The sequence below is a fragment of the Trachinotus anak genome, unplaced genomic scaffold (genome assembly GCF_046630095.1).
Source record: "Trachinotus anak isolate AG129_WGS33_773 ecotype Australia unplaced genomic scaffold, CSIRO_AGI_Tana_v1 ptg000024l, whole genome shotgun sequence".
Taxonomy (NCBI): Eukaryota; Metazoa; Chordata; class Actinopteri; order Carangiformes; family Carangidae; genus Trachinotus; species Trachinotus anak.
Window position 1 is genome coordinate 12,670,037 of NW_027273875.1, and position 26,843 is coordinate 12,696,879.

Consider the following 26,843-nt stretch of genomic DNA (forward strand, 5'->3'; position numbering starts at 1 on the left):
CATTGTGTTTCCTGTGCCTGTTTCACACTGAAAGTGCTTTGCCACTCAAACGCTTTTAGTGTGAAGCAGTAGCAGTAAAAATGTTTGTATTATCAGTGACTACATACAGCTCTCTTTACACGGTGTAAAGAGAGTAAACAGTGAGGCTGATATCAGTGAAGTGAAACTGCACTGGGTTGTTTTCTGTGAATCCCTCGTGCTTGGGTAGGCAATCTGAATCCTGTGTGGGAATGGTGATCTCTGCTACCAATAAAAACAAATCAAAAAATGGGCTTTGATTTCGTTTTACATCTCAAGGGTTATAACTTGAAGTGTTGGAAGATTTGGGAGGTGAAGCACACCACCTGCAGGGTATCTTGTCAGAAAAACGTCCCAATCCCTACAGCCTCTCTACTGAAACTCTGCTAATGCGTCTCGTCTTCCTTTTCCCACCATTTTCTTTCCATTGTCTCCCCCCATTTTCCCATCCTGGAAGCTGCTGTATGGTCCAGCCCCAGGATCAATACCTGGAGACAGAGGCCATCCAGTCTAGTAATGGCATACTAGAAAAGCAGAGCAGAGAGGGATATTAACAGATGCTCACTCACACACCCACCCACCCAGCCAGTGTGATCGTAGAACCAATTTGACCCCCTCTACACATTCAAATATATGTTAGAAAGAAAGAGAATGGCAGCATAACAAGCTGACAGGCTGCATGTTAAAATATATATATGTATCAGGTTGATGTGCATATATTTTTTGTGCTCATATATATGAATTATGCATGTTGTTTATGGTAGTATTTGCATTCTCTGATGGAAGTAGGTCTGTTCTATAAGCAGACTGGTGGGCTCACTGTGTGACTCCCATATGTCTGTGCAGTCAAATGTGTTTGCCGAGGAGTGGTCCTTTTTATAAGCCTCTGTTTATGGGCTCTGAGAGGCCACCGCTTGCCAATAATTGGCGTCTGGATTGCTCTGTAAGTATTTGGTGAGTCAGCCGGGACCAGCTGAGTCCAGCGGTGCTCTGGAAAGGTCAGAGCGCTGCTGATTGGCCCAGAGATGGTAGAATGACAGGGGACGGAAAGCATATGGGAGAAGTAAGTAAGGGGAAAGATGATCCAGATAAGAAGAATTAGATTATTGCAAGAGTGAAAATAAGAAGAGAAGATATTGAACATTGGAAGGGAATGAAGAAAAGTGTGAATTGAAGGACAAAGGCTAGGGTGTAAGGAAGGATAGGTAGGAAGGAATTAATGGCAAGGTATGAGGAGGAGAAGGGGTAGGATGGGGAAGAAGAAGGATGGAAAAAAGGAAGGAAAAAGGTAAAGGGTGAGAGTGGAAACTGGTGAGATACACGAGATGAGAAGAAAGAAGGAAAACTATGGAATGAAAGGTTAAAGAAGAGAGAGAATAATGAGGAAGGAGGATGGAGTCGAAATTGTGAAACCAATACTAGAGGATTTTAAAAGAAGGAAGTGTGAGGATACAGAGAATGGATACAACTGGAAACAGAAACAATGCAATAAGAAAAGATTGAAGCAATAATATAAGTTAGACAAAACGTTTAAGTTAAAAGGATATACAGATTCAGAGGTGAAGGAAAGAAGAAGAGTGGAGGATTTATGTTGTCAGAATGATGCAGGCTTGATCTCGTCGCTGTTTCCTCTGTTCAGTGTAGACGTATTTATGCTGACGAACATTGTTTTGTTTCTCCTCCCCTCCCCTCCTCTCTCCTCCTCTCCTCTCCTCTCCTCCCCTCTCCTCCCCTCCCCTCCCCTCCTCTCCTCTCCTCCCCTCCCCTACCCTCCTCCCTTTCCCTACCCTCCTCCCTTTCCATCTCACCAGTGATCCTGAGTCCTTTTGGTCTGAACGGGACACTGACTGGTCAGTCATTCAAGATGTCAGACCCACCCACTCAGAAGCTGATCGAGGAGTGGAACCAGTTCTATCCCATCGGCCCCAGCGCTAAGGAGGGTGTGTCGGAGGACAAGGCGGAGGACATGGACTGGGAAGATGACTCTCTGGCCTCCGTGGAGGTCCTCGTCGGTCAGTTTCTAAAAACATTAAGCTTTATCTCCATGAGATTACCTGATGAAAACGTACAGTGGAGTGTCCACTGCTTTGGGTTAACCTGCTTGGTTCCTATACATCCTGCCTGTGTGTGTACAGGTGGTGTGCGGATGGTGTACCCAGCCTGCCTAGTGCTGGTGCCCCAGTCAGACATCCCTGTTGTGGCCCCTGTGGGGTCCTCCCACTGCACTGCCGTCTACTCGGGTGGCCACCAAGTGCCTGCTTCCCAGCGAGAGCCTGCCATTTCTTTGGTGACCCTCACCCCTCCCACATCACCTGAGGAGGCGCAGACAGGTAGTGATAAACACAGTGTTGATTTAAACACAGGAGAATAAAGACCTAAGTCCTTAAATGATCTGTATCATGAAGTTGGTCATTTTTTGTCAAATGGTCTGTTAACCATGTTCTTTTTCTCTCCAGTGGACTCTCACTCAGCCCAGAAATGGGTTAAGATGCCTTCGTCATCTGATGTGTTCAGCGTGGACAGAACAAGTCACCATGGAGGCAAGATTCCTCGCCGGCTAGCCAGTCAAGTGGTGGAGCGCGTCTGGCAAGAGTGCAATATCAACCGAGCCCCGAACAAGTAAGTCTGGTATTAGTATCACAAGTGCAGTGCAACCCTGAACTTACCTAGACATCACCTGGAGGAGCTGAATGTGAGAACGCAGATGTCGGCATTAGCTGGACATGACATCTAACAGACTATACCCCACCTGCTCCTTTGTACAAAGTCTGTGTAGTGTCCTACTGAGCCTGTGTGTGAATGGAGCAGATCATATTCTGGAGAATTCAGAGTGAGCGGGTGGGAATTTGGATGACGGAGTGTCATTTACATGAGGACGCTAACTAAAATGTCCAACTGGAGAGACAATGAGGGCACAGACAAAATAGATAGACACAGAGATATTCTTCCACATGGAATAACCTAAATCTGTACAGGGAAAAGATCTTTTCTTGGGAAAAAATTGTGAGGAAAAAGGAATCCACATGACCGCCATAGAGATAATTTATTTATGTGATTTGAGTGAGTGAAAGAACAATTTAATCTAACTGATCAAGGGGATTTCTGGAAGTATTTACAGCTGAGGAGCAGTGTGGGCTCTGTCTTTGGACTACAGTGGGAAGAGGAAAAAGAAAATATGGTGAAGGCTTGTTAAATTCTCCCAGAATATTATACTCTGCATCAGTAATTTATGAAAAAAATGCTAATTCTGAGAATAGAATTTTCCTGAGATAAATATGGCAAAGGGATCTTGTTAGTGACAGGATTTCCACAGGTCCTTAAAAAGTCTAAAATCCAATTATCTGAGTTTTAGGCCTTAAAATTTCTTAAATAAGATTTTGATAGGTCTTGAAATTGATTGGATTAAGTTGCATTAACTTCAGTCTCACTATTAGATGTGTTTGGGAAAACTATGTATTGATCACGCTGTCACTAAACCACTATACAAGACCAAGATGGAGCCAATAACCACTAATGTAAACTGTGCAGCCAGGTCAGAATTTATCAGAGCACACCTGGCTGGTGTGTGGGCTAACGCAGCGTCTCCTCCTCCCTTGTACACACACACACACACACACACACACACACACACACACACACACACACACACACACACACACACACACAGACCGTCCTGGTTACAGAATATGAAGGAATGTCTTATTTTGTGTTTCAGTTTTTTTATTACTGCCTTTTTTGTCTGTACACTTGTCCATTATTTTCTATTTTCATTCTATTCTCTGTCATATTTGTACAATTAGTATTTTTGTAGTGATAATATTAAAACGAATGAAAACTTAGATGCCAAAAAAAAAATCCCAATATGCTCAAACCATTTGCCGGCTCTTTGGTCTCAGACAGGAGAGGCTGACTGGACAAGCTGTTTTCTCACTCCTTCTCTAATGTTTTTCCTTTTATTTTTATGAGCACTAATGAGTTTTAGGTTTAACAAGCAGAGTAAAGAGGAGCACAGTTGTGCAGAAGTGTTCAAGCACTTGAGTGCTTGAAGAGCTGAGAATCTCATTTTGAGATTAAAGTGGCACAAAAAAGTGCTTCACCTGCCCAAAGTTTCTGCATCAGCCAGATGCAGTAATTTCTTAAATAAACCTTGAATAATCTGTGATAGCAGGTGTCTGTGTTTTCAATTTAAGTTGGTCAAAACTTAAAGACCCTTTTCCTCCCTTCAGGTTTTTTTATGTATGTGCAGTTGTTACATTCAAGTATTCAAGACTTTACTTGGGTGCCCCCCCTGGTATATTGACAGCTGCAAGAGTTTATCTGGTGACTCATTTGAGCATTTTTTATTTCTTATTTTTATTTTTTTTTACTCATCCGAGACAACAACACCATCTCCCTCTACCCCTCCCATACCTGTTGTTTTGGCTGCCTCAGTCTAATTTGTGTGTAAAAATGTTTTTACACATACACATAAAAGATCTCTACCATAGTGTTCTGCGCAGATGCTTAAAGCCGTGTGCAGCACATTCATTCACTCGGCCCTGCTCTCTCCGTTTCTCTCCCTCACAAACAGGCCCGTCTATTAAGTAATAGTCAGACTGGTCATTTGGAGCAATGGAAATCCCACTGCATAGGTGGCTTGTCAAAAAATCCACAGTTTTACGGCCCTAATCTGTCTCTTTACCAGCCTTCACTGTGTGCCTGTCAATCAGGGTGCACGATGACAGCGTGCTGTGCTGGGAAACAAAGGGGTGTCAAACAGTTTTTCATTATCTTTTATTATTCATATATAAAGCAGAAAAAAGCCTTTAAAAGACCATAGCTGGAAATAGTGATCACAAGTAATTAAAGTAAGAGTTAGTTGCTGCATTGTCCCTTGGTCTTTTGTTTTATTCACCATCAGTGAAGCTGACACATTGGGAGCACCCCAGGATCTGTTGCCCCTTGACCAAGCATAAGATGTCGGCTGTACTTAGCTGTCGGTTTGTCAGCTAAAATTTTATTGCTCCAGGAAAGGCTATGAAATCTGCCTCAGCACAAAGGTTTTACCAATCGCCGCGGTCTACCAAAGAAACATGAGACAAGACACTTTTGAGGATTTGTTTTTCAAAAATTGTATGAAAAAAGAGGACGGGTCTCTTCACATGACTAACTCTGCATGAAAAAGAGCTGAGGAAGTGGCTAGACTCCAGTCAGAATTCACCCTCAGAAGAACTGTGTTTGAAAGTGTTGTTCTCCTCCACAGGCGGAAGTTCTCAGCTGCCACCAACGGTACCTGTGAGGAGGAGCTGACTGAGAAAGTGGGAGCCTGGGACTTTGTGGAGCCTTCACAGAGGTCATACTGCAGCTGTTCGAGGTCAGTCACTTTCCATGTGGACGTACACTATGTGCAGATATCGCACATACATGTGAGCTCAAAGACATTTCAAAGAGGTTACATAGAGTCATTGGAGCTTTGGATACAGGCACAGAGCGCTACAGTCAGCAAAATATCTGCAAGTTATATCCACGTCTACACTCTGACAAGCATATTATTCTTCATACTTTTCAATTTATCATTATTTTGTGAAAGTGACAGCCATGCCGGGGCTGAAACCTTTGCTGGACTGTGTGTTTCTGTAAGTCAGACATTTTTTATTCCCTGACTGATGGGAATAATTTGAAGGAGAAAGAATAGATTAACCTCTGATAGAGTGCTTAAGGGCTACTGTGGTAGTAAAAAGAGCATGTGTGTTGTGTGCTCTTGATGTTGACAAATGAGCTCAAAACATGTGGAATGACTTAATGTGTATGTGCTTAAATGTCCCTGCCTTTTTATGTCCTGAGATGATGGTCCATGGTATGCGGGACATTATGTTGTCATGCAGCATCTGTGACCCTGTACACAAAGTCTGAACATGATAACTCATAGTAGAAACTTCACGGGTTCCTCATGAGGAGTAGATGATTAAATTTTAGTGTCCCTCGCTGCATAAATCTGCATTTTAATGAGGTAAAACTCATCTTTTGTGAAAGTTCTGTTAGCATTCTTGTTGACAAATTACAAGCACTGCCAGTGTACGTGTTCTTTAATCATGGAGATCATGGCGGGACACAGGGCAGTCCAATTGTCTCTTGTTTTATCTACTAGGCCCAGTCGCAGTTGATGCAAATTGTCAGTGGGGACATAGACTGGGAAAGGCTACAGTGTGCATGAACCCTCTCTGCATTATAATGCAAGCAACCACACAGAATCCACTAATACACTCATCACATGCAGGCATGCATGTTGTTCTCTGAGACCTTTATGTTGATAATTATACTTTGTGTATGCACCACTTGATCGCATAGTGTGCAGTTGTGTATAACTCTTTTCTTCATTCAGCCTCATGAAGAATTTGATTTCAGGAGAAGATTTATTTTTTTGATCACATGTTTATTGTTTAATTTATCACATTTAGTTTAGTGACGGTCTTTGGAGCCTTCATCTTTAATGAAACAGCAAATCAGCTTTTCCCTTCATCCTCTAGTCTTCAGCTTATCATCTGTCCCGACCAACCACAGTTGCAACAAGCTGCTTGACTCACAAGAGCACATGTAAACACAGTCTTGTGCCATTCACCGTCCAGTCAGAGAGCTAGATGTCTAGATGCCTGACAGGCCTCCTCAGTGGAAACCTGACCCAATTGAACTTATTGATCGATTGAGAGTAAATTTAGAAGTTTGGGCATATCCCACAAGGGGAATCCTGTGCACCAGGATTTTTTTCCCACCTAGGCAGAGGAGAGCCGACTTGGACCGCAGACGAGAGCAAAGTGGATTGGGCCAGTCAGCTGGAGTGTGTTAATTTGGTGGAAGCCAGCCAGCACTTTGGCGACACAGAAATGGGAAGCTCTATGCATTGCCAGTTTTAATGGCCATTAGCTTTGTTTAGTAGATGCAAGTTCTCCGTGTGTCTGCTTATCTTTACGTCTAATAGTCAGGACACGTGTGTACCTCAGCCATTAAAGAGGAGCAGCTTACTCGACATCACCCTAATTTGTAACCACAGCAGTTGGCTGAGTGGTGAACTGACAATAGAGAGTCAAAGAAACACTGATGCCGATTTAACAGACTGTTGCATGTCTACATGAGGGTAGGACATGAATTTTCACAGTGTAGTGAGAGAAGGTGAGCGAGGATTGGTTGGTTAGATGGTATATTTTGATTACCATAGTCTAAAAATTTGTTTGATGGAATGGCAGACCCCTTTTTCTCTTTTTGACATCTCCATCATATTTAAAGAGTAAATGTCTTAGGAATGTTCTTAAGAAGATGCATTTTGTTCATGTCATGAGCTTAAAGTAAGTAATTAATAAAATTTTAAATCTCCAAAAACATTTATTGATTTGAGGGAGATTTTACATAAATTGCACAGGATTTCTTAGTATCATGGAAATGAGAAATCCTTGGTGTGCATCTTCATGGTTTAACAGATTATCTCTATCTCTGTCATTGTTTGTTTTCTCCTCTGCAGATACAAATCAGTGAAGCAGCGAACAGGCAGCACCCCGGGCCAAGCTCAGTCAGCGGGCCAGCCCTCCCAGCCTCCTACCAAGCACAAAGCTGGAGGTGAGAAGCCAGAGAAAGGTGACAAGCAGCAGAAAAGACCCCAGACACCCTTCCATCATCGCAGCCTGACCAGCGACGAGGCCTCAATAGAGACAGAGACAACTGCAGGGCAGAGGTTGGCCATGAGGGGCCAGGACGGAGGAAGGTTCCCTAGTATTCGCTCTGCAGATGTGTCTGCCATCCAAAAAGCCCCTCAGCTCCACAGTGGGGCAGTCAGCGCTGGGCCATCAGAACAGGCCAACTCCCCCCAACCCCCACCACTTAGCCCCCACCCCTGCGAGCGTGGCGAGGAGTCGGGGGAGGGCATGAAGAACCCTTCAACCCCCAACAGCCAACTCTTTTACCAGCCACCCCCAGAGCCCTGCCTGGTTGGGGTGAAGGGTGGTGGTGAGGAGCTCGGCGGGCCAGAGGGTCTGAATCAGCACTTCCACTCCCATCACCCCCACCCCCATCCTGGAGTCTCAGTCTACTCCGAGCCTCCTGAGCCCACTGTGTATGTGGGCACAGCAGTCAACCTGGAGGAAGACAGCTGCCACGCTCCATGGCGGTTATTCAACCTACCCCGCAGGAAAGAGGCCGAGCTGGTCACACCACAGCTGCCATGGGACAAACTGAGGGACGATGGCGCGGCGTCACAGGACAACCTGGTGTCAGTCACAGAGTGAGTGACACCTGCCAATCAATAATCACTGCTCTCTGTATACAGACGGGTGACACATTGAAGGAAAAACCTGAAAAACGAGTGAAGAAACAGGTTGACAGTGCCCTCATCCACAGGGCTCAGGGGTCACTGAATGGTTTAATGAGTATGAAATTGATTTGAATCATGCTGTGGCCTTCACAGTCACCAGATCCTCCATGAACATTTATGGAGGTTTTTGGACCAACATGTTGGACAGCAGTCTGGCAACACCTCACTGAAACACGTTGTATTTTTCCTTTAATTTATCACCCAGCTGTATATACACAGTGGGGTCCATGAGTCTGAGACCACTTTTCCATTACCTTGAATATAGACATATATAAATATATGCATATACACAGGACCATAAATACTTCAGCCATTTGCAGACTGACTAAGCCATAATGCATCCATATCCTCCCACCGCTTCCCCCGTCACAGAGTGGCCCTGGGCTGCTTTGGAGCACTTTCAATAGTCCAGAAAAATTGTTTTGAAAGAGTAATGATGCCAAACCCACCTTCTCCCTCTTTCTCATTCTCTCTCTCTCAGATCCCCCACCTCACTCACCTCTCTCATCCCTCAGCTTCAGATTGTTCAGTGTAGTACTTAGCTGCAAACCGCATGTTAATCTCTTGCTATGTGCCCTTTTGACATCATACATCTCCAATGTGCAGGGCCAGCACTACTCATTGATTCCTACACACAAACACGCACATCGCAGCTAGAAGAGAGGAAGAGTAATGGTGGGGGTTAGATGAAGATAAACCTCTGCTATTGTAGTAGAGTTGAAGCGGATAGAAATACTATCTGCTGGCTATCAGTGTGGCAGGCTTTGGAGAAAGAGAGGAAGCTGGTAGCAAGGAAGAGGAACACAGATGAACAGAGTGTGCGGGGGGGGGGGCTTGTCCAGTGTGAAGGCAGGTGCGGTGACCAGCAGGCCATAGGGTGGCTGTAGTGGGAATTATCAGCGAGGTTATGCAATCCCAAGGGGCCAACCACTTGTATGGGCTTTTCTAGTGAGCTGTAATCCTCCCAGCCACAGCTCTGAATGGCGGCTAATCTCTGGCCCAGGCCACCGCACACCATCACCTCACATCAGAGCTGGACAGGCATGACGGGAGTACAGAAGTACAGAGAAACTCAGGAGACAGTGAAGGGGAGGGGATAACACATAAGTTGGGTCAGTCCCTCCTCCTCTGCTGTGCAACCAGTGGTTTTCTTCTTTTCCCTCCATCCCTGCTCTGTCTTTACATATGAGGAACAAGTAGGCCACAGTTGTAGCGACATAAGAGCTTCTGATGAGCCATGTCACAGCAACGAGTGATAAATGTGTGTGTCTGTAAGTGTTTGAGCAGTCAGTGCTACAGTCACCATGTTTCCATAAATCTGCCAGAGAGGTGATCGTCTGACAACAAACATGGTGCATCAGTTCTGTTGCATGACAGCTGTCAGAGTTGTTTGCAATCGCTCACTGCCATTTCTGTACTGCAGATAACGATGCTGGTAACACTGACGTATGATATCAGACAGCATCAGGTCAAAACAGAGCAGTTTGGGAAATGGTCCAATTGCCAAAAATCAATACAGATTTGTTCTATTCTATTTGTTTATTCACATGCAACTCCTTATAATTTGCCAACTTATCAGGCTGGTACTGTAGAATGGTCGCTAATTAAAAAAAAGGTCTTGAGGAATGAAAGGATGGGATTTATTGTTTTTGAATTTTAAATCTCTCTAAATGTTCATGTAACGTTACTCACCGAGACATGGTTCTCTCCGCAGGGTGATGTCCACATCTAAATGGCCACTGAAGGTGTCCGAAGAACGCGTTCAGATGTATCGAGCTAGGAGAAACCAGTACTTATCTGCTGCCATAACTGATGGAGACCATGAGCCAGAGGTGGACCCCTACGCCTTCGAGGAAGGTGATGTCAAGTTCACGTTCTCCAACAAGAAGGATAAGACAGGCGGGGAGCGTGAGCCAGGCAAGAAACATAAGGTAAGCCCTCTAACTTTTTCCTCACTGTTGCCTCAGACATGTGCATCAGATAGACAACAGATGAAATGTTATGTTCATGTGTATCATGTGCATTATCGACAAACGATAGGGTATACATATAAATTGAAAACAGGTTGTACAACGTGTTTCCATAACAACAATCTGCAGTACCTTTTCTGTATTGGTAAACATTAATTTTACATTCAAAATTTAACTGCATCTTACACAACCAATCACTGTGCTACATGCAACTTATCTGACCACACTCAAATCATTTCTTGCAACCATGCCTAGACAAAATGTTCTTGAAACTGTCATTTTTACAGTTGAAATGAAAACTCAATTTAAACTCAGTTCAGTTTGAACCTTTATCTTGAAACTTAATAGCTTCTGTCTGTGAGTTAGAGACGCGTCTTCATCACTGCACTTCATCACTACTTAAGACCACAAACACACCAGTTAAGGGAAGATAATCATTAAATTTGTAAGACTTGTGATGCATCATAGAGTAGTCACCTAGTACATCAACATCATATTCTCATATGATGTTGGGATATTTATACAGCTCTGCTACCACTTGTTATGCTGGTTGTCTTTAGCGTTTCCTTTTACCTTAAAGGTTCACTCCACCGCTGTATCATCACACATCACAAGAACACTGCCCAGCCTGTGAAAACAGTTGTGTAACGTCTTTAGTGGCTCTTGAGGAACTTTGCTAGGTTTGAAAAAAATATTTCCTGATGATGTTCGATTGATTGATTTATTCACACACATAAAACATTACAAATACATTGTATATCGTTTTTAAATAGTGAATGTGCAGGTGAGGTAGGAAACCCATCTAGGGCTTATGTTAAAACCTCACCTCGATGTAAAAAATGTCGATCATACAAAATGAGATCAGTGGCTGATCATGTCAGCAGGGTAATCTTGGCATAGCCTTAAGAATTTAATTTTTTTTTTCTACAGAAAGACTGTGTTATAAACTGTGTGTTTTTGGAGCTTAACCCACACAGGGGACTAAAAGTTGGAATGCGTCTTTAATTTTGACCTTTCCCTTTTTTTTTTTAATCTGTCTCTCACAAGTCCTCAAACTTTATGGAAGGAAAATACTAAAAGTTCTGGAGTTCATTGTGATTAGTTGACAAGAAAAACAGTCCACACTGAACTGTTAACAGCTTTGTGAAGTACTATGCACTGCATAAGAATCAGCCATGCACATGCTTGTTCCAAGTTGGCTGCTTTCAGTCCAGTTTGCAGCCACGCCCATTGAATGTAACTCAATAAAAGCAGTGACAGTTTGAAAAATGCTTCATGGTGTGAATGCTTTCTTAAAGGCAGCACAGAGAGTAACCACTTTATCCATGCCTTCCTCATTAGTTGTCCAAGGTAAAAACAGAAGAGGAGGGCTGATTTTAATATCAGGGAACAGGGAAGGTAGAAAATAGGCCATCAGCATCCTCAGCAATACTGCACTAAAAATAACGGTGTGACCGCTTTCTGCATGCATCCGCTTTCACTGCCCAAGTTTAAATGAACAGGAAGCCATCCCTGAATCCCCATTGTTAGTTGAGCCCAGAGGAACACCAAATAGTTAGCCTGTCTAATTTCCTTTAGTTGTTATATTTTCCTATTTGATCTGCCCTCTCCCTCCTTCCCCTTCTCACTGTATTCCTCTGCTCTGTCTGCCTCTGGGGTTGTTGGCTCCACTTCCAGACAGGGGCCACCTGTTAGCTGTAGATCGCCCCTAGCATGGAAAGGGAGAGTGTACGTGTGTGTACGTGTGTGTACGTGTGTGTACGTGTGTGTACGTGTGTGTGCGTGTGTGTGCGTGTGCGTGTGCGTGTGTGTGTGTGTGTACGTACGTACGTACGTGTCCTGGTCTGCATGTTTGCAGCAAGAGCCCTAGGTCTTACCACAGCAACACACCTGGTTCACTGAGCCATTAAGCTTAAAAAGCACACTCAAATATTTTCCTTCTCTCCTGTCTGCTGAAGACCCTCCTACACGCCCCCGGTCTGTGTTGGAATATCAGGGTGAAGGCAGCTCTCAGTGGAGTGCAGAGTCCCCACAGAGTAGTCTGTGCAGTGGAGCCCTGCCGCTGTCTGTCTGCTTTACGCTCTGCATGTGTCGCTACCACATGGTTGTGGGTGTCTGTGTGTTAGACAGATTCTTTCTTGAGAATCATTGTCATTATTTGTAGCTGTAAGATACTTAACCTCCTACCTGACTGATGTGGAATATAAACCTGGAACACCAAGAGAACTTCCTCCTGATAGATTAATTTGTTCGTCTATCAAGATTTAATATTCAGAATTCAGTAATTATTCTTAAACGTTTGAACTCTTTTTTTTGTGAGTGGGTCTAGTGCTTGACGAGCTAGTAAAACATCTCTGTTATTTATGGCTCATTAGACTATTGAAGCACTTACTGGTGGCCACGATAGACCTAATATGAACCGTATGTGAGCATCTCCGATCATCAGACTGTGAAATCTTCAAACTGGAGAGTTATTGACTCTGCTGCAGGCCATGTGACACGTGCTCGAATGGAGTAGCATCTGATTGCCATACCATTGCGCAGAAGCGGCACACATATATCAGTGCCTGCTGAATTAAGTATAAGATGCATGCGTGGAAAAAGCCTCAGATAAATGAGGAAAACAAGTGAGATGGAGGAAAGAGGTGATGAGATGTTTTCATGCAGGCAGCCTTGGAATCGAACAAGCTTTTGCAATATGTGAAGACTCTGCACCTAAACACTTTCCCACCCAAGGCCAGGTTATTGATAAGGGGTTAAGGCATCATTACCACCTATAGATTGTGGCCTTGGTGCTGATGTGGTGCTCTGCTGTAGATTGGTCCTTTAAGGGAGACAGATTAAAGCCTGCGTTACTCAGAGAAAAGCCCTGGAGCATAATAAAATCAATGGGTAAGGCATAACATTCCTGTTCCCCAGCTAGAACTGCTCAGCACACGGTGTACACACCACCCGTCATAAGAGCTCACACACACGCACACACGCGCGCACACACACACACACACACACACACACACACACACACACACACACACACACACACACACACACACACACACACAGGGACACACACACACACACAGGGACACACAGAAGGCCAGCCCTCCCAGATATTGATGTCTGGGTGGGAGCCTAAGAGGCCATTCCTTGGATCATGATTTCACTGTGATCCACACTGGAAATCTCATTTGACACAGCAGAAGCAAACGGTGCCTTTTCTCAGTTCCTCTTTTCTCTTTTATTTGACTATTGTTATTATTTTATTTATTTATTTAGTTTTGCATTGATCAGTGAAATGAACCTCTGTTGTAATTTGAATCTGGCTGTTTGATTGCACATGTTAATTTTGTGTATTTCCATATTCTGTTTGTGATTTATCCCAACTCGGGTCCAGTCAAATTTATTAATCACAGTTAAAAGCTAAAAGATTTCCACCCACTCATATATTAACACAGCCATTATTAAGAACTTGGAGAGGCTTTATCAACACGGGGTTGTATTTTTATAAACAGTTTATGTCTGTGTTGTACATTGGGAACATTGTTTAATCAAATATTCACTGTGATAGATCTGTCTGGTTGCATGTGTATGTGTAGCTGTTTGTTCCTTCTTCTGACCCTCTCATCTTTCTTTATCCCAACAGGGCGAAGATGGGGGAGCAGGTCCATCAGACGGTAAGGAGTCTGTTTACTTCATAACAACCCCTTTGGGGTTTTTTTTCTGTGACTTGGCTGCTGTTACACAAACACACACAATTATACTTCCACCCTCAGAAAATCTAGACAGTCAAGCCAAAGGGTCCATCAAGATGCAACACTCTTGGTGGTCATTCAGATCTGAGGAAGCAGCATACTGAAAACAAGTTTTAATTCAGTCTTTCCACTATGTCAATATAAATTATATTCATTCACTAAATAAGGAGCATTCACTCTGTTATTTCTAATTTAAATCTCAGAACAGATTCATCATAACACGTGTTTCATAATTTGAATTTAGAAGAAAATATTTTTTCCTAGCTTGATTGATTAGAGTGTGAATTGCCTTTCATTGACTTCTCAGTCACCCACAACCCACTGAACATTAACAGTTAGACGGCTGATATTTTAGTAGTGACATCAGTTATGTATGTTTGTGTGTGTGTGTGTACAGATGCTCAGCGGGCGGCTGCTCACAACCGCATGGCTTCCACCAGCCTGATCCATGAGACAGACCTGGTGGTGTCCATCAACGACCTGGACAACCTCTTCAACTCGGACGAGGATGATCTGGCGGTTAGTAGAGAGCTTGGCTCACGCTGCAGTCAGTGTTTCGTTACACAGGGTGTGGTCTGGCACAGTACGTGTGTGTGCGTGTGAGTTTGTATTTCCACTGGCATGTGCCAGAGCAGTGTCATTAGCTGACAACTCTCAATACCCACTAAGGAGATGTCATGTGTTACACTGACTTGCAGGCCCCACAGGCGTGAGAAATGTATCAGGCATGGATTTAGAGCAGTATTATTAACTGACGCTTTGAGTTACCAAAGTAGACAGGTGCTAAAATACTTATATTTTTTGTCCACAGCCTGGTTCCAGGCGACCGGTGAATGGAACTGATGAGAAATTTGGCAACAAGGAACCAAAGCCATCCACTTTGGACCCTGTCTCCTGCATTAGTATGTATCGCCACACCTGTCTCTACTGATGTCGCTCTCTCTTCTCCCTGAACACTGATGTGCCTCGTCTCTTTAAACTACATTGGCGGATTTGTCTCAAGTGTTAATCTGGAATCAGATTGGTCACACCTGTGAGCCCCTTGAAAATTAAGAATGGTGCACTGAGATTTTGCCAGAAGCCACTTCAGCTTTAAACACAGTATTCCCCCTGCTCACAATTTGAGCTAAGTGAAATGGCATCACATCCTTTAATCCACTAAATAAAATTAAGGCTTTTACTTAAGCAGCATCGATGCTCACACTTGGCTTTGCCACCTAGTGGTGAAGAATATGGCTGTAATTAACTTCACAGTGCATCAGTGTTTGGCACATAATTGACAGCCTCATCCTGTAGCTGCTGACTTGTTGTCTCTTTTGTTACTATACTGCAGGCTCTCTATGCTAACACCACAGAGTTTAAGTTAACTTAAACTTCAAGTTAAAAGTTACAGCTAAATTGTTGTTTTGAACATTATCTTTATTTCTGTGGTATTGATTGTTGGTTTGACCTCAGGGACATTTAATGTAGAAATAAAGAGAATTTAAGGACACAATATTTTATTGTGAAGTAAATTGGTCTCAGGTCCCACTTTTCCTTTATTTTATGAACAGATAATTCACAGTCCTAGACTCTGCTCTTTTACCATGGATTGTATTTGTTAGCCCCCTGGATGCATCTTATAACTACTAAAATGACAATAGAGTTTCAGACGTTAGATATTCTCCTCATTTTCTCTGGACATTGTTGCACAGAGCCTGCTAACCAGGAAACTTATCTTATGTAAACAATAGCAGTATAAATAGAAGGTGCTTCTGCTTTTACCCACCTCTCAACTTTGCATAGGGAGCTCTGCTGAATTCTGTGAATTCTCAGTAATGCACTGTGAAGAAGGGCAATCGTGACAAATTATGCAAACATTTCATCTGTTGTGAGAAAGATGCCTTTTTGTCTTTAAGCATGTCTAAAAAGAACTCATCTGTTTTGTATTTGCATGGTAGCCGTCTATAACAACAGCTGCTTGTCATAAACATACACCAGCAAACATGTTGGCAGAAGCTGTAGTAACAAACAACAGACTTCCAACAGCTTCAAATAACACATCTCACATTGTTGAGTCATCCACATGATGTGCATAGTTGTTATCTTAAGAAACTGCTTGTATCTTAAAGTGCTAAATTTAGGGGAATTAAGATACTGGAAAGAATATATGATTAAATCTATCTCATCATCAGCGTGTCTAGCAGTGTAAGCTGTATGATAAGGGCAACATCGGTAGAGTTTTGACATTCCTTCTACACTCATTTCTCTTCAGACATCCTGACAGCCCCTTGTTTCTCTCTCCCTCCAGGCTCAGCAGACCTGCACCAGATGTTTCCCACACCTCCCTCACTGGAGCAGCACATCATGGGCTACTCACCCATGAACATGTGCAGCAAGGACTATGGCAGCATGGAGCCCAACCCAGGCATGACCACACTGGACGGCACCTCATCTCTCGGAGGCCACTTCAAATTTGAAGTGGAGGAGAGCTTCTGCAGCCCCAAGCCATCTGAGATCAAGGTGGGTCTAGACTCAGTCAATCTGCTGGTTATTATTGTAGTGTCGGTTACAACTGACTGATCCAACAGGTGGAATTTACTGCCAGTAGATGCCATAAGTCAAAATAAATGATTGTTGGTGGATATAAGATCTTCATCATGGTCATCTTCAGGCAGGCCTCATGGTCAGAGACTGTCTTTCAGATCAGGAATTCATGGTTCATGCCCCGTGTCAACAAGCATCTGCCCAGCTGAAGTACCCATGAGCAACACACTAAATCTCAACCAGTTTTCGTCTCTACTTAACTGCAGAGGTTTTAAACTGTGATAAACCTATTTTTAGATTCAGTTTAACTTCTGCTTTCTGAAGATATCACAATTTCCTTTGTCCACCGTAAATAAACATCCACAAGTCTGCGAAGAAATCACAGAAAAAAACGCTCCCTTGAATCTCGAACTTGCCTAAGAATCATTCCATTTTGAAGCTTTCCTCAGTTTCAAAGTAATCCAGTGATAGTTGTCAACAGGAATTGCTCACAGCTGCCAAGCTTTTAACTGACTATAAATCACCAGCACTTTGAAATGTCCTAATGAGTAGATGATGTCACTGCATGCATCATATTTCATTTTCATGCTGCATGTTTAAACTGAAACTTATGTTCAGTTTTGACACAGTGTGTGTATAAGTAAGATACTTAAAGTTACTTAGGTGAAGCTGCCACACAGATGTGTTGAGTTTATGGGAATAGAAGGTCGCAGTGACTTACTGTTGATTCATCTTTTTGTTGAGACATTTTACTATTTTTATAACTATGCCTCATTTTCTGTCCATCATGTAGGACTATTCATTCGTGTACAAGCCAGAGTTGTGCCAAGCGTTCGTAGGCTGCTCCATGTTTGCTCCTCTGAAGACGTTGCCCAGCCAGTGTCTCCCACCTATCAAAATACCAGAGGACTGCATCTACCGACCGAGCTGGACCATGGGCAGAGACATGACCTTCCTCAACAAGGACAGGTATGGCTGTGTTTCTGTCTGATTTTTATCTCTCTTTATTCTGTGGAACCAATCCAGATTTTTTTTTAGCTTGTTTCAAAAATTCCTTTATTTATCATGATGATCTCGGTAGAAGGTTACTGAGGCAGTCTAATTCAGATTTGCAGAAGACACGCCAAAGCTGCGCTGGCTGGTTTGTGCTTTGAGTGCAAGGAAGCATACACTCATACTCTGCTCCCTCTCTGTCCACACACCCTCTGGTCTTTCCCCGGACACCCCCTTAGCAGGCAGCTCAATTTCCCATGCATGGCTACCTCAGGCGGTGCAGGGAAATGAGTGTAAAATGCCTTCTTGGTTGAAGATGAGGATTATCACTGAAGTGATGAGATGGGCCCCCACAGCGGCTTCATGCCACCTCACTGCTCATAGAAGCTTGGAGTCTGTAGTATATCTGTCACTGTTTTTCTTAACCACACACATGGGAACTTCAGTTTATCAAAAAATGAAAAAGCTGCTTTTGTTCTATTGATTTTTTGTGGGGTTTTTTTATAATCATGGCTGTAGAGCCTTATTGCGTTTGTATGGACTTCATTTCATTACATCCATGGGCTGTGTTGACCCGGGGAACATAAAATCTGGCCAGCTCAGTAGACTTTAAGGGTTCACTGATCTGTAGCTAATCTTGTGATTCTAAGGAGAAACTTTCACTGTGATGCACTTCTTATTTAGGCTTTTTACAGTGTCAGCCTTACTTTGTGTCTTTGGCTGAATTTTATTGTGTAAAATGCATTAGAAACAATTCAGCTTTCAACAAACACCACCCTGTAAACCAACAAACTGGCCTGCAGCAAATGTTAAATCGTTTCCTCAGTCATGGCTGTGATAGGAAAATGGTTTTGCTTAGCAAATAGTTGCTTGTAACTGAAAAGTGAACTGTCAGTGTGTAGTTTATCCAGCAGGTTCAGGCTGAGCTGGAAATGCAGACTTTTTCTTTAACAAAAAAAATTATCTTTTATTTTTGTTACAGCTAATTGCTACTGTGGGGCTATAAATTTGTCTGATGATTGTTAAGAATAATTGTAGAAATTCCTCACGTATTAGAAGTACACTGGAGCATGAACAAGCAACAAAGGTGGTGACATTTTAAATACTTTTAATAACAGTGGTATTAGTGGGGCTCATTATTTTCTTTTTTTTTAAGTGTGTAACTGGATTGCTAAATCTGATTAAGGTGCACTGTGCAGGGGGGAAGAGGTGTCTGGACTTACTTAAGCATGGCCTATGTCCAAAGAGTCATGGGTAAAGATCTGATAATGTGCTGGTGCTGCCTTCGCATCGGCACCCCATCTTGAACGTGTCCTGGCTGCAGGAGACTGAATTGCACTGGGACTTCCTTCTAATGGATCTGTGCCAGGAGTTGTTCCCCACATATAGCTAGGGACATGATGTGCCCTCCCTCCCTCTCTCCTGCTCTCTCATACACCCTCTCCCTGCTTCCTCACTGTAGCTTGCCAGCCCAAAAATAAACCTTACCTCAGAGGACCGCTTGTTGAAATGTTTATTGAATGTCTTTCTCTCTGCCTCTGCATCTTTACGCTTCTCGTTCTCTCTCCCTCTCCTGCATTCTTGCTCTCCTGTGTAACTGTGTGCAGTCTAAGCCCACTCTGCATTCATTTTGTAGTTGCATGTCGCCGTGGCCTACTGCCTTATTACTTGAGCTTTCTTCACTAATGCAGTGAGACAGTTGGATAACGATATTGTTATTTGAAGCAATGTACAGAACATTGTTGTTTTGGTTTCAAAAATAAAACAGTTGTGTTCTAGTACATGACGTCTGCCTTGTTTTCATGCCACAATTAGATGTTCAGTCTACCTGGAGATGTCTTTTCAGGAGAGCTTTTTCTTCCTGGGCTGAACATGGGGAGTTAATATTGCTGACATTAGAACCTGTGATTTGATAGGATCATTTCTAATTGTCCACATGTCTTTGTTGGCTCCATTTCAAACCCCTAAAAAGTACAAGTGTCTCTCCCGCTGTCAGACATGCTGTGTTCTTTTAGTTCTGGTGCCTTTTCTGATTCATGTCCTTGAATCTCTCTACCCTCAGTAACATCCCCAGTGTGGGCAGCACCGTGGACCAGGACTACAGCCAGACTTACACCCCTCAGACCTACACGCCCTTCATGTCCAACAGTGCTCCACCAAGTAACAGCGGTGCTGGCATCCTGCCCTCACCTGCCACCCCGCGTTTTTCCGCCCCCACCCCACGTACACCACGCACCCCACGAACACCTCGGGGCCCTGCCAGCGTCCAGGGCTCACTCAAGTATGAAAACTCCGACCTGTACTCACCAGCATCCACCCCCTCCACCTGCCGGCCACTAAACTCAGTGGAGCCGGCCACAGTGCCCTCCATCCCCGAAGCCCACAGCCTCTACGTCACCCTCATCCTCTCTGAGTCCGTCATGAACCTCTTCAAGGACTGCAACTTTGACAGCTGTTGCATCTGTGTGTGTAACGTGAACATAAAAGGAGCTGATGCGGGCGTGTACCTGAGCGACCCCGTTGGCGAGGCTCAGGAATCGTGCAGCTGCGGCTTCAGTGCTGTGGTCAACCGGCGTTACGGCAACGGCTCAGGCCTCTTCCTTGAAGACGAGCTGGATATCATCGGCCGTGGTTCAGATGTCAGCAGAGAGGCAGAAAAGCGCTTTGAGGAGCTGCGGCTCTCCTCGCTGGAGAGAACTGGAGTTGGAAGGGGTGACCGTGTCCCAGATGAGCTGATACTCCTCTTACAGGACCAGTGCACCAACCCTTTTTCACCCCTTTCAATTCTGGAACATGACGCAGTGACGCGGGGGCCAAGCGGGGCCCCTGTACCGCCCTGTGTGAGGGTGGAGGAGAGGGACTACCACAGCGACTGCTACATGGCCCTGGAGCATGGCAGGCAGTTCATGGACAACATGTCAGGTGGCAAAGTGGATGAGGCGCTGGTTAAGAGCACCTGCCTGCACCACTGGGGCAAACAAAACGGTGAGAAATAACACACACCACAATGGCTCAGTTTGACACCAAATTATGTTTTACATTTTTAGGTTTTGTTTTTATTAGGCTGTTTTTATTTAACCTTAAAAATAGATAATAGAAACTGTCTACAAGTAATCATTGTTGAATTATTTTCAAAACTCATTAAGCTCAGAAATAAAAATTTAAAAAAGCTAATTCAAAATGATTTTGTGGTTTTTATATGGAAAATTGGTTCCATTAATTGATTTGAAACGTTTTGTTTTATCACTGCTGATACTCTGCCTTAGATCTGTTTGGTTTTGAGAAATCATTTCTTGAGACTATTCTTAAATCTCACTGAATGCACTTCTGCAAACCAACTGTTAACACTAACATTAATACAACAATGTTTTCTGATACTTTTGTAATAAAACTGTCTAGCTTTTTCAACTATGATCAGTCAGTCATGTTGGTCAAACACATAAAGAGTTAAAGATTGTTGGAAAGAAAAATATGTCTAAGATGAAAAGACTTGTTGAGAAGCAAACTGACATGTTTTGTGTTGGTTTTTCATGTTGGGTTTAATCTTTAGTTTTCCTTTTCTTCTCTGTTCTCCAGCAGTGGATGTGAGTGTGCTGTGCTCTCAGGATGTGCTGCGGGCACTAATGTCCCTCCAGCCTGTGCTCCAAGACGCAATCCAAAAGAAGAGGACGGTGCGGTCGTGGGGGGTTCAGGGTCCTCTTACCTGGCAGCAGTTCCACAAGATGGCTGGTCGTGGCTCTTACGGTAAAGTTGGGAACACACTGGGGAAGATTTTCTGCCTAATAAACATTTCTGACCAATGTTCCCTCTAATTTTTCATGTGTCTGGGCAAACACACAAGCTCCCTGAGCACACTGAGGACCATTGTGAGCAACATCAGAGGTGCACGCTGTGGCCACACACCAGTATCACACCTGATCAACACCTGGGATCATAGCAAGTTACATGGCTTATTAAAAGAATCAAATTACAGCAGCAATTTCCATTCGTTTACTTTTAATATAAGTGATTTGGCCCACTTAAAATGAAATGCACTGTTGTTAGCTAGCTAACTTGCACGGCGCCGCGGCGCGTATGGGAAGGGCACCTACGCAAGCAATGTCAATGCTATTATTGGCTGCGTAGCGTAAGTGAATTGTATCGTATCATTGGCTGGGCATCTGTCACTCACTGTGTTACACTGCAAAAAGTTACAGAAAAATTTTTTATTGCTCTAATTAATTTACAGTTTATGTTGAATTTTATTTTATGCGCTGTATAGATTTTCTTGTGCGCTGAGAATGTGTGAGCAGTGCGCAAGCGCGCAGCTTAGAGGGAACATTGGTTCTGACTAATGTTTTACTACCAGCCAGTGTAGCTTTATTAAAACCAAGTATCAGTGAGGAAGTGTTTCCACCACATTCCCAATGAGGGACTGAGTCAGACTCCTCTGTAAAGAAGAAAGAAAGAAAAAGATTCTTAGAAAAACTCCCTGTAAGAAAAAGCACAAAATACTTGACTGTTGTCATCTCGAGCGCAAAGATATTTGTGTTCCAAGAGGATTACCGGCAAATCCATCATATCAGCTGTGATGGTTGGTGTTAGTGTGTGTGACATTTTGGGATGTGTGTGTCTTAAGGTAGAGAAACCCTGGATGTTGTCAGATCAAAAGGCAGCGTGGTCCCTCTGCTGTTGTCCAGATGTCAGCTCTGTTGGGAGGAGCTGTGAGATCGTTTGGTGACCTCACATTCTGACGCACAGTGGAGGGCAGAAAAGGGAGGGGAGGGGGGCTGACACCTTACCTGTTAACCCCACTTGCTCACTGTTCTTTCTTTCTTTGTGTTTCTTTCTGCCTCCTTCCACCCCCCCTCTTTCTTTCACCTAACTCCCACAGGCACAGATGAGTCCCCAGAGCCCCTGCCCATCCCCACCTTCCTGGTGGGTTATGAGTATGACTTTGTGGTCCTGTCTCCTTTTGGTCTGCCCTACTGGGAGAAACTGTTGCTGGATCCCTTTGGCTCCCAGAGGGACATTGGGTACCTGGTGGTTTGTCCTGACAACGAGGCCCTGCTGAGTGGTGCCAAGAGCTTCTTCCAAGACCTCACAGCTGTCTACGAGGTAGAGAAGGGTGAAAACCCTTCAGTGTTAGTGCTATACAAGTGCAACATTGCTCCATCCCAGGCTTGGCAAATATTTATGAAAACCTTATTATCACGAAAGAATTGCTCATTTTTATAGGTATCTGTAATATTTTTCTTGTATTTTGGGTTTGTGGCAGCTTTATATTTAGACATACATCCCATACATGTGGGGTAAGGACATTTAAAAGGCAAAAATGAACACAAAGAAAGTCCAAAATGAACCTGGACTCCAGATAATTAATTACGCAATTAAATTAATTATCTGAGCTGATGGAAAAATTGTGATGTTTTATTTCAAACATGTAAAAATATATGAAAATATTTTGTTGTTGAAATGATGAAGAAAGTGCAACTACACTCAAGCCTCTAGTCCTTAACCGTTTTCACATTAAATCATATTTATCTGCCATTTCTTTAAAACAACTGTCTTCATCACACTGCCTCTGCCTCTGTTTTTCTGCAGTCATGTCGACTAGGCCAGCACCGGCCCATTTCCAAAGGCTACCCTGATGGCATAGTCCTCGTTGGCGGCAGCGGAGCCAAGAACCTCGTGGATCAGCCAGTGAGCGACTGGTTCCTCAAGGCTGCCAGCGGCAACAGCGAAGCCTTCACTAAGCTCAAACTCTATGCACAAGTGTGCCGCCACAACCTCGGTACGTGTCACTTACAGCCCGCCAACAGCTGCATTTAAACCTACGTGGTCCTGGGTTCTTCTGTTGCTCAGTGCTCGGTTCAGTCAGGTCTTTGTTGCTGAATTTCCACCTTTGACATCACTTGGTTTCGTTGATGAAAAGGCTGGCTACAGAGACTGGAGTGCTTGAAAGACAGCAGACCTTTGAAATGCAAAAGCAGGGTGATCAGCGTAGGAGGAGGTCAAGTTGAAATGCAATAAACTGAGCATCTTTTTATTTTCTCCAAGTGTGTTTCATGTTATTGATAAAAGTCAAATGGTGTGTTTCTCTTTTTGTCTTTAGCTCCATACCTCGCATCACAGCCATTGGACAGTTCCCTCCTCACACAACCCAGTCCCCCACCCTCATCCATCCAGTCATCTTCCACACAACTGTCTAGCTCCACCTCCAGCTCAGTGGGCCAGCAGGGCTCAGTGAACGCTGCAGGCTCCTCGGTTCCCAACAACAACAGCAGTAACACCGGGTCCGGAAATGGCTCTGCATCATCCAACAGCCTGGTGACATCCTCAGGCCAGCCCAGCAGCGGAATGCCCTCTGCCAAGCCCAGCTCTTTCCCCCCCTTTGGGAGCATGGGCAGCCAGGGTCAGGGAGGTGGCCCCCAGAGTGGACAGCTGGGACAGCAGGCTGGTACCCAGAATACTGGCACCTCAGGGGACAACTCTAACAGCCAGGCCCAGGGGCCCACAGAGCCTCCTGAAAGGTACTGCAGGACACATAAGCACACACACCAACTCAAAAAAGCAGAATGTGTTTGATCAGTTTTGTCCTTAAGTGACCTACTATGTTCAAAATTTTTCATTTGTAACGAAATCACTGTTAAATATTTAACCGATTATAATAATAATAATTAATTCCTTTTATAAAGGAATGGTAGACATTATGCACTAATAATACCATAATAAAAATATATATATTCTGCAATGGTGTGGCTATTAAGTAATGAGACTGAGCTCACGTAAGTCAAACCAGCATTAGTCTCATTGTCATATATGTATGTAGGATAATATGTAACCAGTCCTTCAACTGTAACACAGGTCACCAGGTGACACTTCAGTACCTGTCTGAGAGCTTATTTTTGGTCATTGTCATTTAAATAAATTATTTTGAAGCTCTTTTTCACTAGTCTTGAATGTGACTCATAATACAGGGTGTGTAATCTTGTGTCCTCCTCCAGCACTTTGGAACGAGAGAAGGTTGGTGTTCCCACAGATGGCGAGTCCCATGCCATCACGTATCCACCTGCCATTGTTGTTTACATTGTGGACCCCTTTAGCTACGATGAGGCCGACGGTGGCCCGGGCCCGGTCCCGGCCCACTCCAGTGTGTGGACGCTGGGTTTGCTACGCTGCTACCTTGAGATGCTTCAGTTCCTGCCCGCCCACGTCCGCAATTCTATTTCTGTACAGGCAAGTGAAGTTCTTGAGAGAGCCATATTTTTATTGCTGACCATATTGTATTTCATTATCATAATGTTAAGTCCATGAGTGAGAATGCATTAATTAAGTATTCAAATGTCAGTGTGTCAATTGATCCTTAACGATTTAAGTATTGTACTCAGTGGCATCATTGCCGACATATTTATCATTATCAGAGGTAATAAATAAGTCATGATTACTGACAGGATACAGCAAGTGACCAAAAAAATAGAAACAGCTTAGGAATGTAGTGCAATACAAGAGCCATAAATACTACTACACCAGCCTTAAAGTATTACCATAAAGAAAACACCTCTCTTACAATGTCAACAGCAATCAAAAATTTCCCTGAGGTGGTCGCCAGTTTTTACTAAATAATTTTCAGGGATAAAACGTTTGTCATGTGCTTGTGATTTGTGTTTTTTAAATACTTATATTTGCATTACTGTATTGTTACTGATATTGTTTTAAGTAGCCACCCCACATGTTTTACCTTTAAGTGACTGACGAGATGAGATTTGACTCTGGGGGCTTCTCAACTGATGATTGGGATCATCAACCATAGTTTATAGTTGTTTTATTGGATTTCTTTACAGTGTACCAAGCTTTTTATATATTGGACACCTAGTGTTTATGCAAATGATTGATATATTTTACCATAAAAAGTTTAAATAAATATTTTCCCCAAATTTTATTATGTTCACCTGCCAATTCTCTCTGAGCAGTAGATCTTGCAGTTGTAGAGCTATTGTTGGAGAGTGTTGAGTTATTCTATTATAGTTAATTTGCCCACATGTAACAGTGTCCGTCTGTTTTTGTTTTGTTTGTTTTTTTACCCCAGATTGTCCCGTGCCAGTACCTACTTCAGCCAGTACGAGGTGAAGACCGTCATATCTACGCCCAGCACCTCAAGTCTCTTGCCTTCTCTGTCTTCGCTCAGTGTAGACGGCCACTGCCCACCTCCACCAATGTCAAGTCACTAACAGGCTTTGGCCCCGGCTTGGCCATTGACACTGCACTGAAGAGCCCTGAGGTAAATGCAAGAAATTGCCAAGTTGTAGAACAGGGGTTTTCAAAGTATGGGATAGTGAGCCTCCCCTAAGAGAACTCAAAAGCATGCCGCCCCCCCTTCACCCCCCCTAATTATTATTACTATTATTACTGTTATTGTTGTTACTTTGTATGTTCCACACAGGCTTAAAAAAGGTTTTAAACAATAAATGTTATACACATCTTTATTTTTGTAAACATCTTAATCTTAATCATCTTTATCTGTGTATGTGCTTAAATATCTTTTTTTTAAACACACATTTTAACATCTGTATGTTTTTAACATCTTTTTTTCACATTTTAACAGTTTTTTTTTGTTTGTTTGTTTTTTGTTTTTGTTTTTTTTTACATCTTTTTGAATACATTCATTTTAAGGCCTCTGTGCAATTCCTCAAATCAAATAATAAACAGATCAACATCAGAGATGTTTAGCATCACTGCGCACCATGTACAGCGCTGCTTTTCATATCGCGGTCTCAACATCATGTGTAAATCCTGGTGTTGTGGGGTTTCCCCGCCTTCGCGATGCGTAACGCTACGCTGTATGATGCTTCGGTTGCCTTGGTGTTCACGGTGCCAAACGACTCGATGACTTTCTTCTGTGACTGCAATTCATTAAGTTTCCGATCAAAAAACTCCCGCGGCTTGGTCGTTAAACTTTGGTCCTTGGTTTCAATATGACGCCGGAGTTTACATGGTCGCATACTATCGTTAGCTAGCACCTCTTTGCAGATGACACACTGTGGCAGCGGAGCATCATCAGGACCAATACACGAAAAGCCAAACTTTAAATAATCAGGGTCATACTTCCTCCGTTTTCTGCTCACCCCAGACTCTGTGCCCTCTCTCACTTTCACTTTAGATACTAAAAAATGATCCATTTGCCCCTCGCCAGACGTATACACTCTTCTTCTTTCTTTTCAGGTTTGTTTTTTTTTTCTCTTGCCGCGCCTCCCCTGAAGCCCTCTG

The 26,843-nt window shown here is 43.5% G+C and overlaps 1 protein-coding gene across 1 annotated transcript in view; it reads left to right on the forward strand.

Annotated features, from left to right (window-relative positions):
* Positions 1-26,843, forward strand: part of med13a (mediator complex subunit 13a) — a 75,066-nt gene that overhangs the window by 41,529 nt on the left and 6,694 nt on the right. The window contains exons 5-22 of the mRNA XM_071460183.1: positions 1,830-2,030; positions 2,154-2,348; positions 2,475-2,637; positions 5,261-5,371; positions 7,511-8,266; positions 10,071-10,287; positions 13,970-14,000; positions 14,476-14,597; positions 14,890-14,980; positions 16,369-16,580; positions 17,398-17,573; positions 19,660-20,582; positions 21,174-21,341; positions 22,471-22,694; positions 23,181-23,370; positions 23,692-24,109; positions 24,584-24,815; positions 25,666-25,857. Of these exons, the coding sequence (XP_071316284.1) occupies positions 1,830-2,030; positions 2,154-2,348; positions 2,475-2,637; positions 5,261-5,371; positions 7,511-8,266; positions 10,071-10,287; positions 13,970-14,000; positions 14,476-14,597; positions 14,890-14,980; positions 16,369-16,580; positions 17,398-17,573; positions 19,660-20,582; positions 21,174-21,341; positions 22,471-22,694; positions 23,181-23,370; positions 23,692-24,109; positions 24,584-24,815; positions 25,666-25,857 (4,622 nt within the window). The remainder of the gene's footprint in view (positions 1-1,829; positions 2,031-2,153; positions 2,349-2,474; positions 2,638-5,260; positions 5,372-7,510; positions 8,267-10,070; positions 10,288-13,969; positions 14,001-14,475; positions 14,598-14,889; positions 14,981-16,368; positions 16,581-17,397; positions 17,574-19,659; positions 20,583-21,173; positions 21,342-22,470; positions 22,695-23,180; positions 23,371-23,691; positions 24,110-24,583; positions 24,816-25,665; positions 25,858-26,843) is intronic.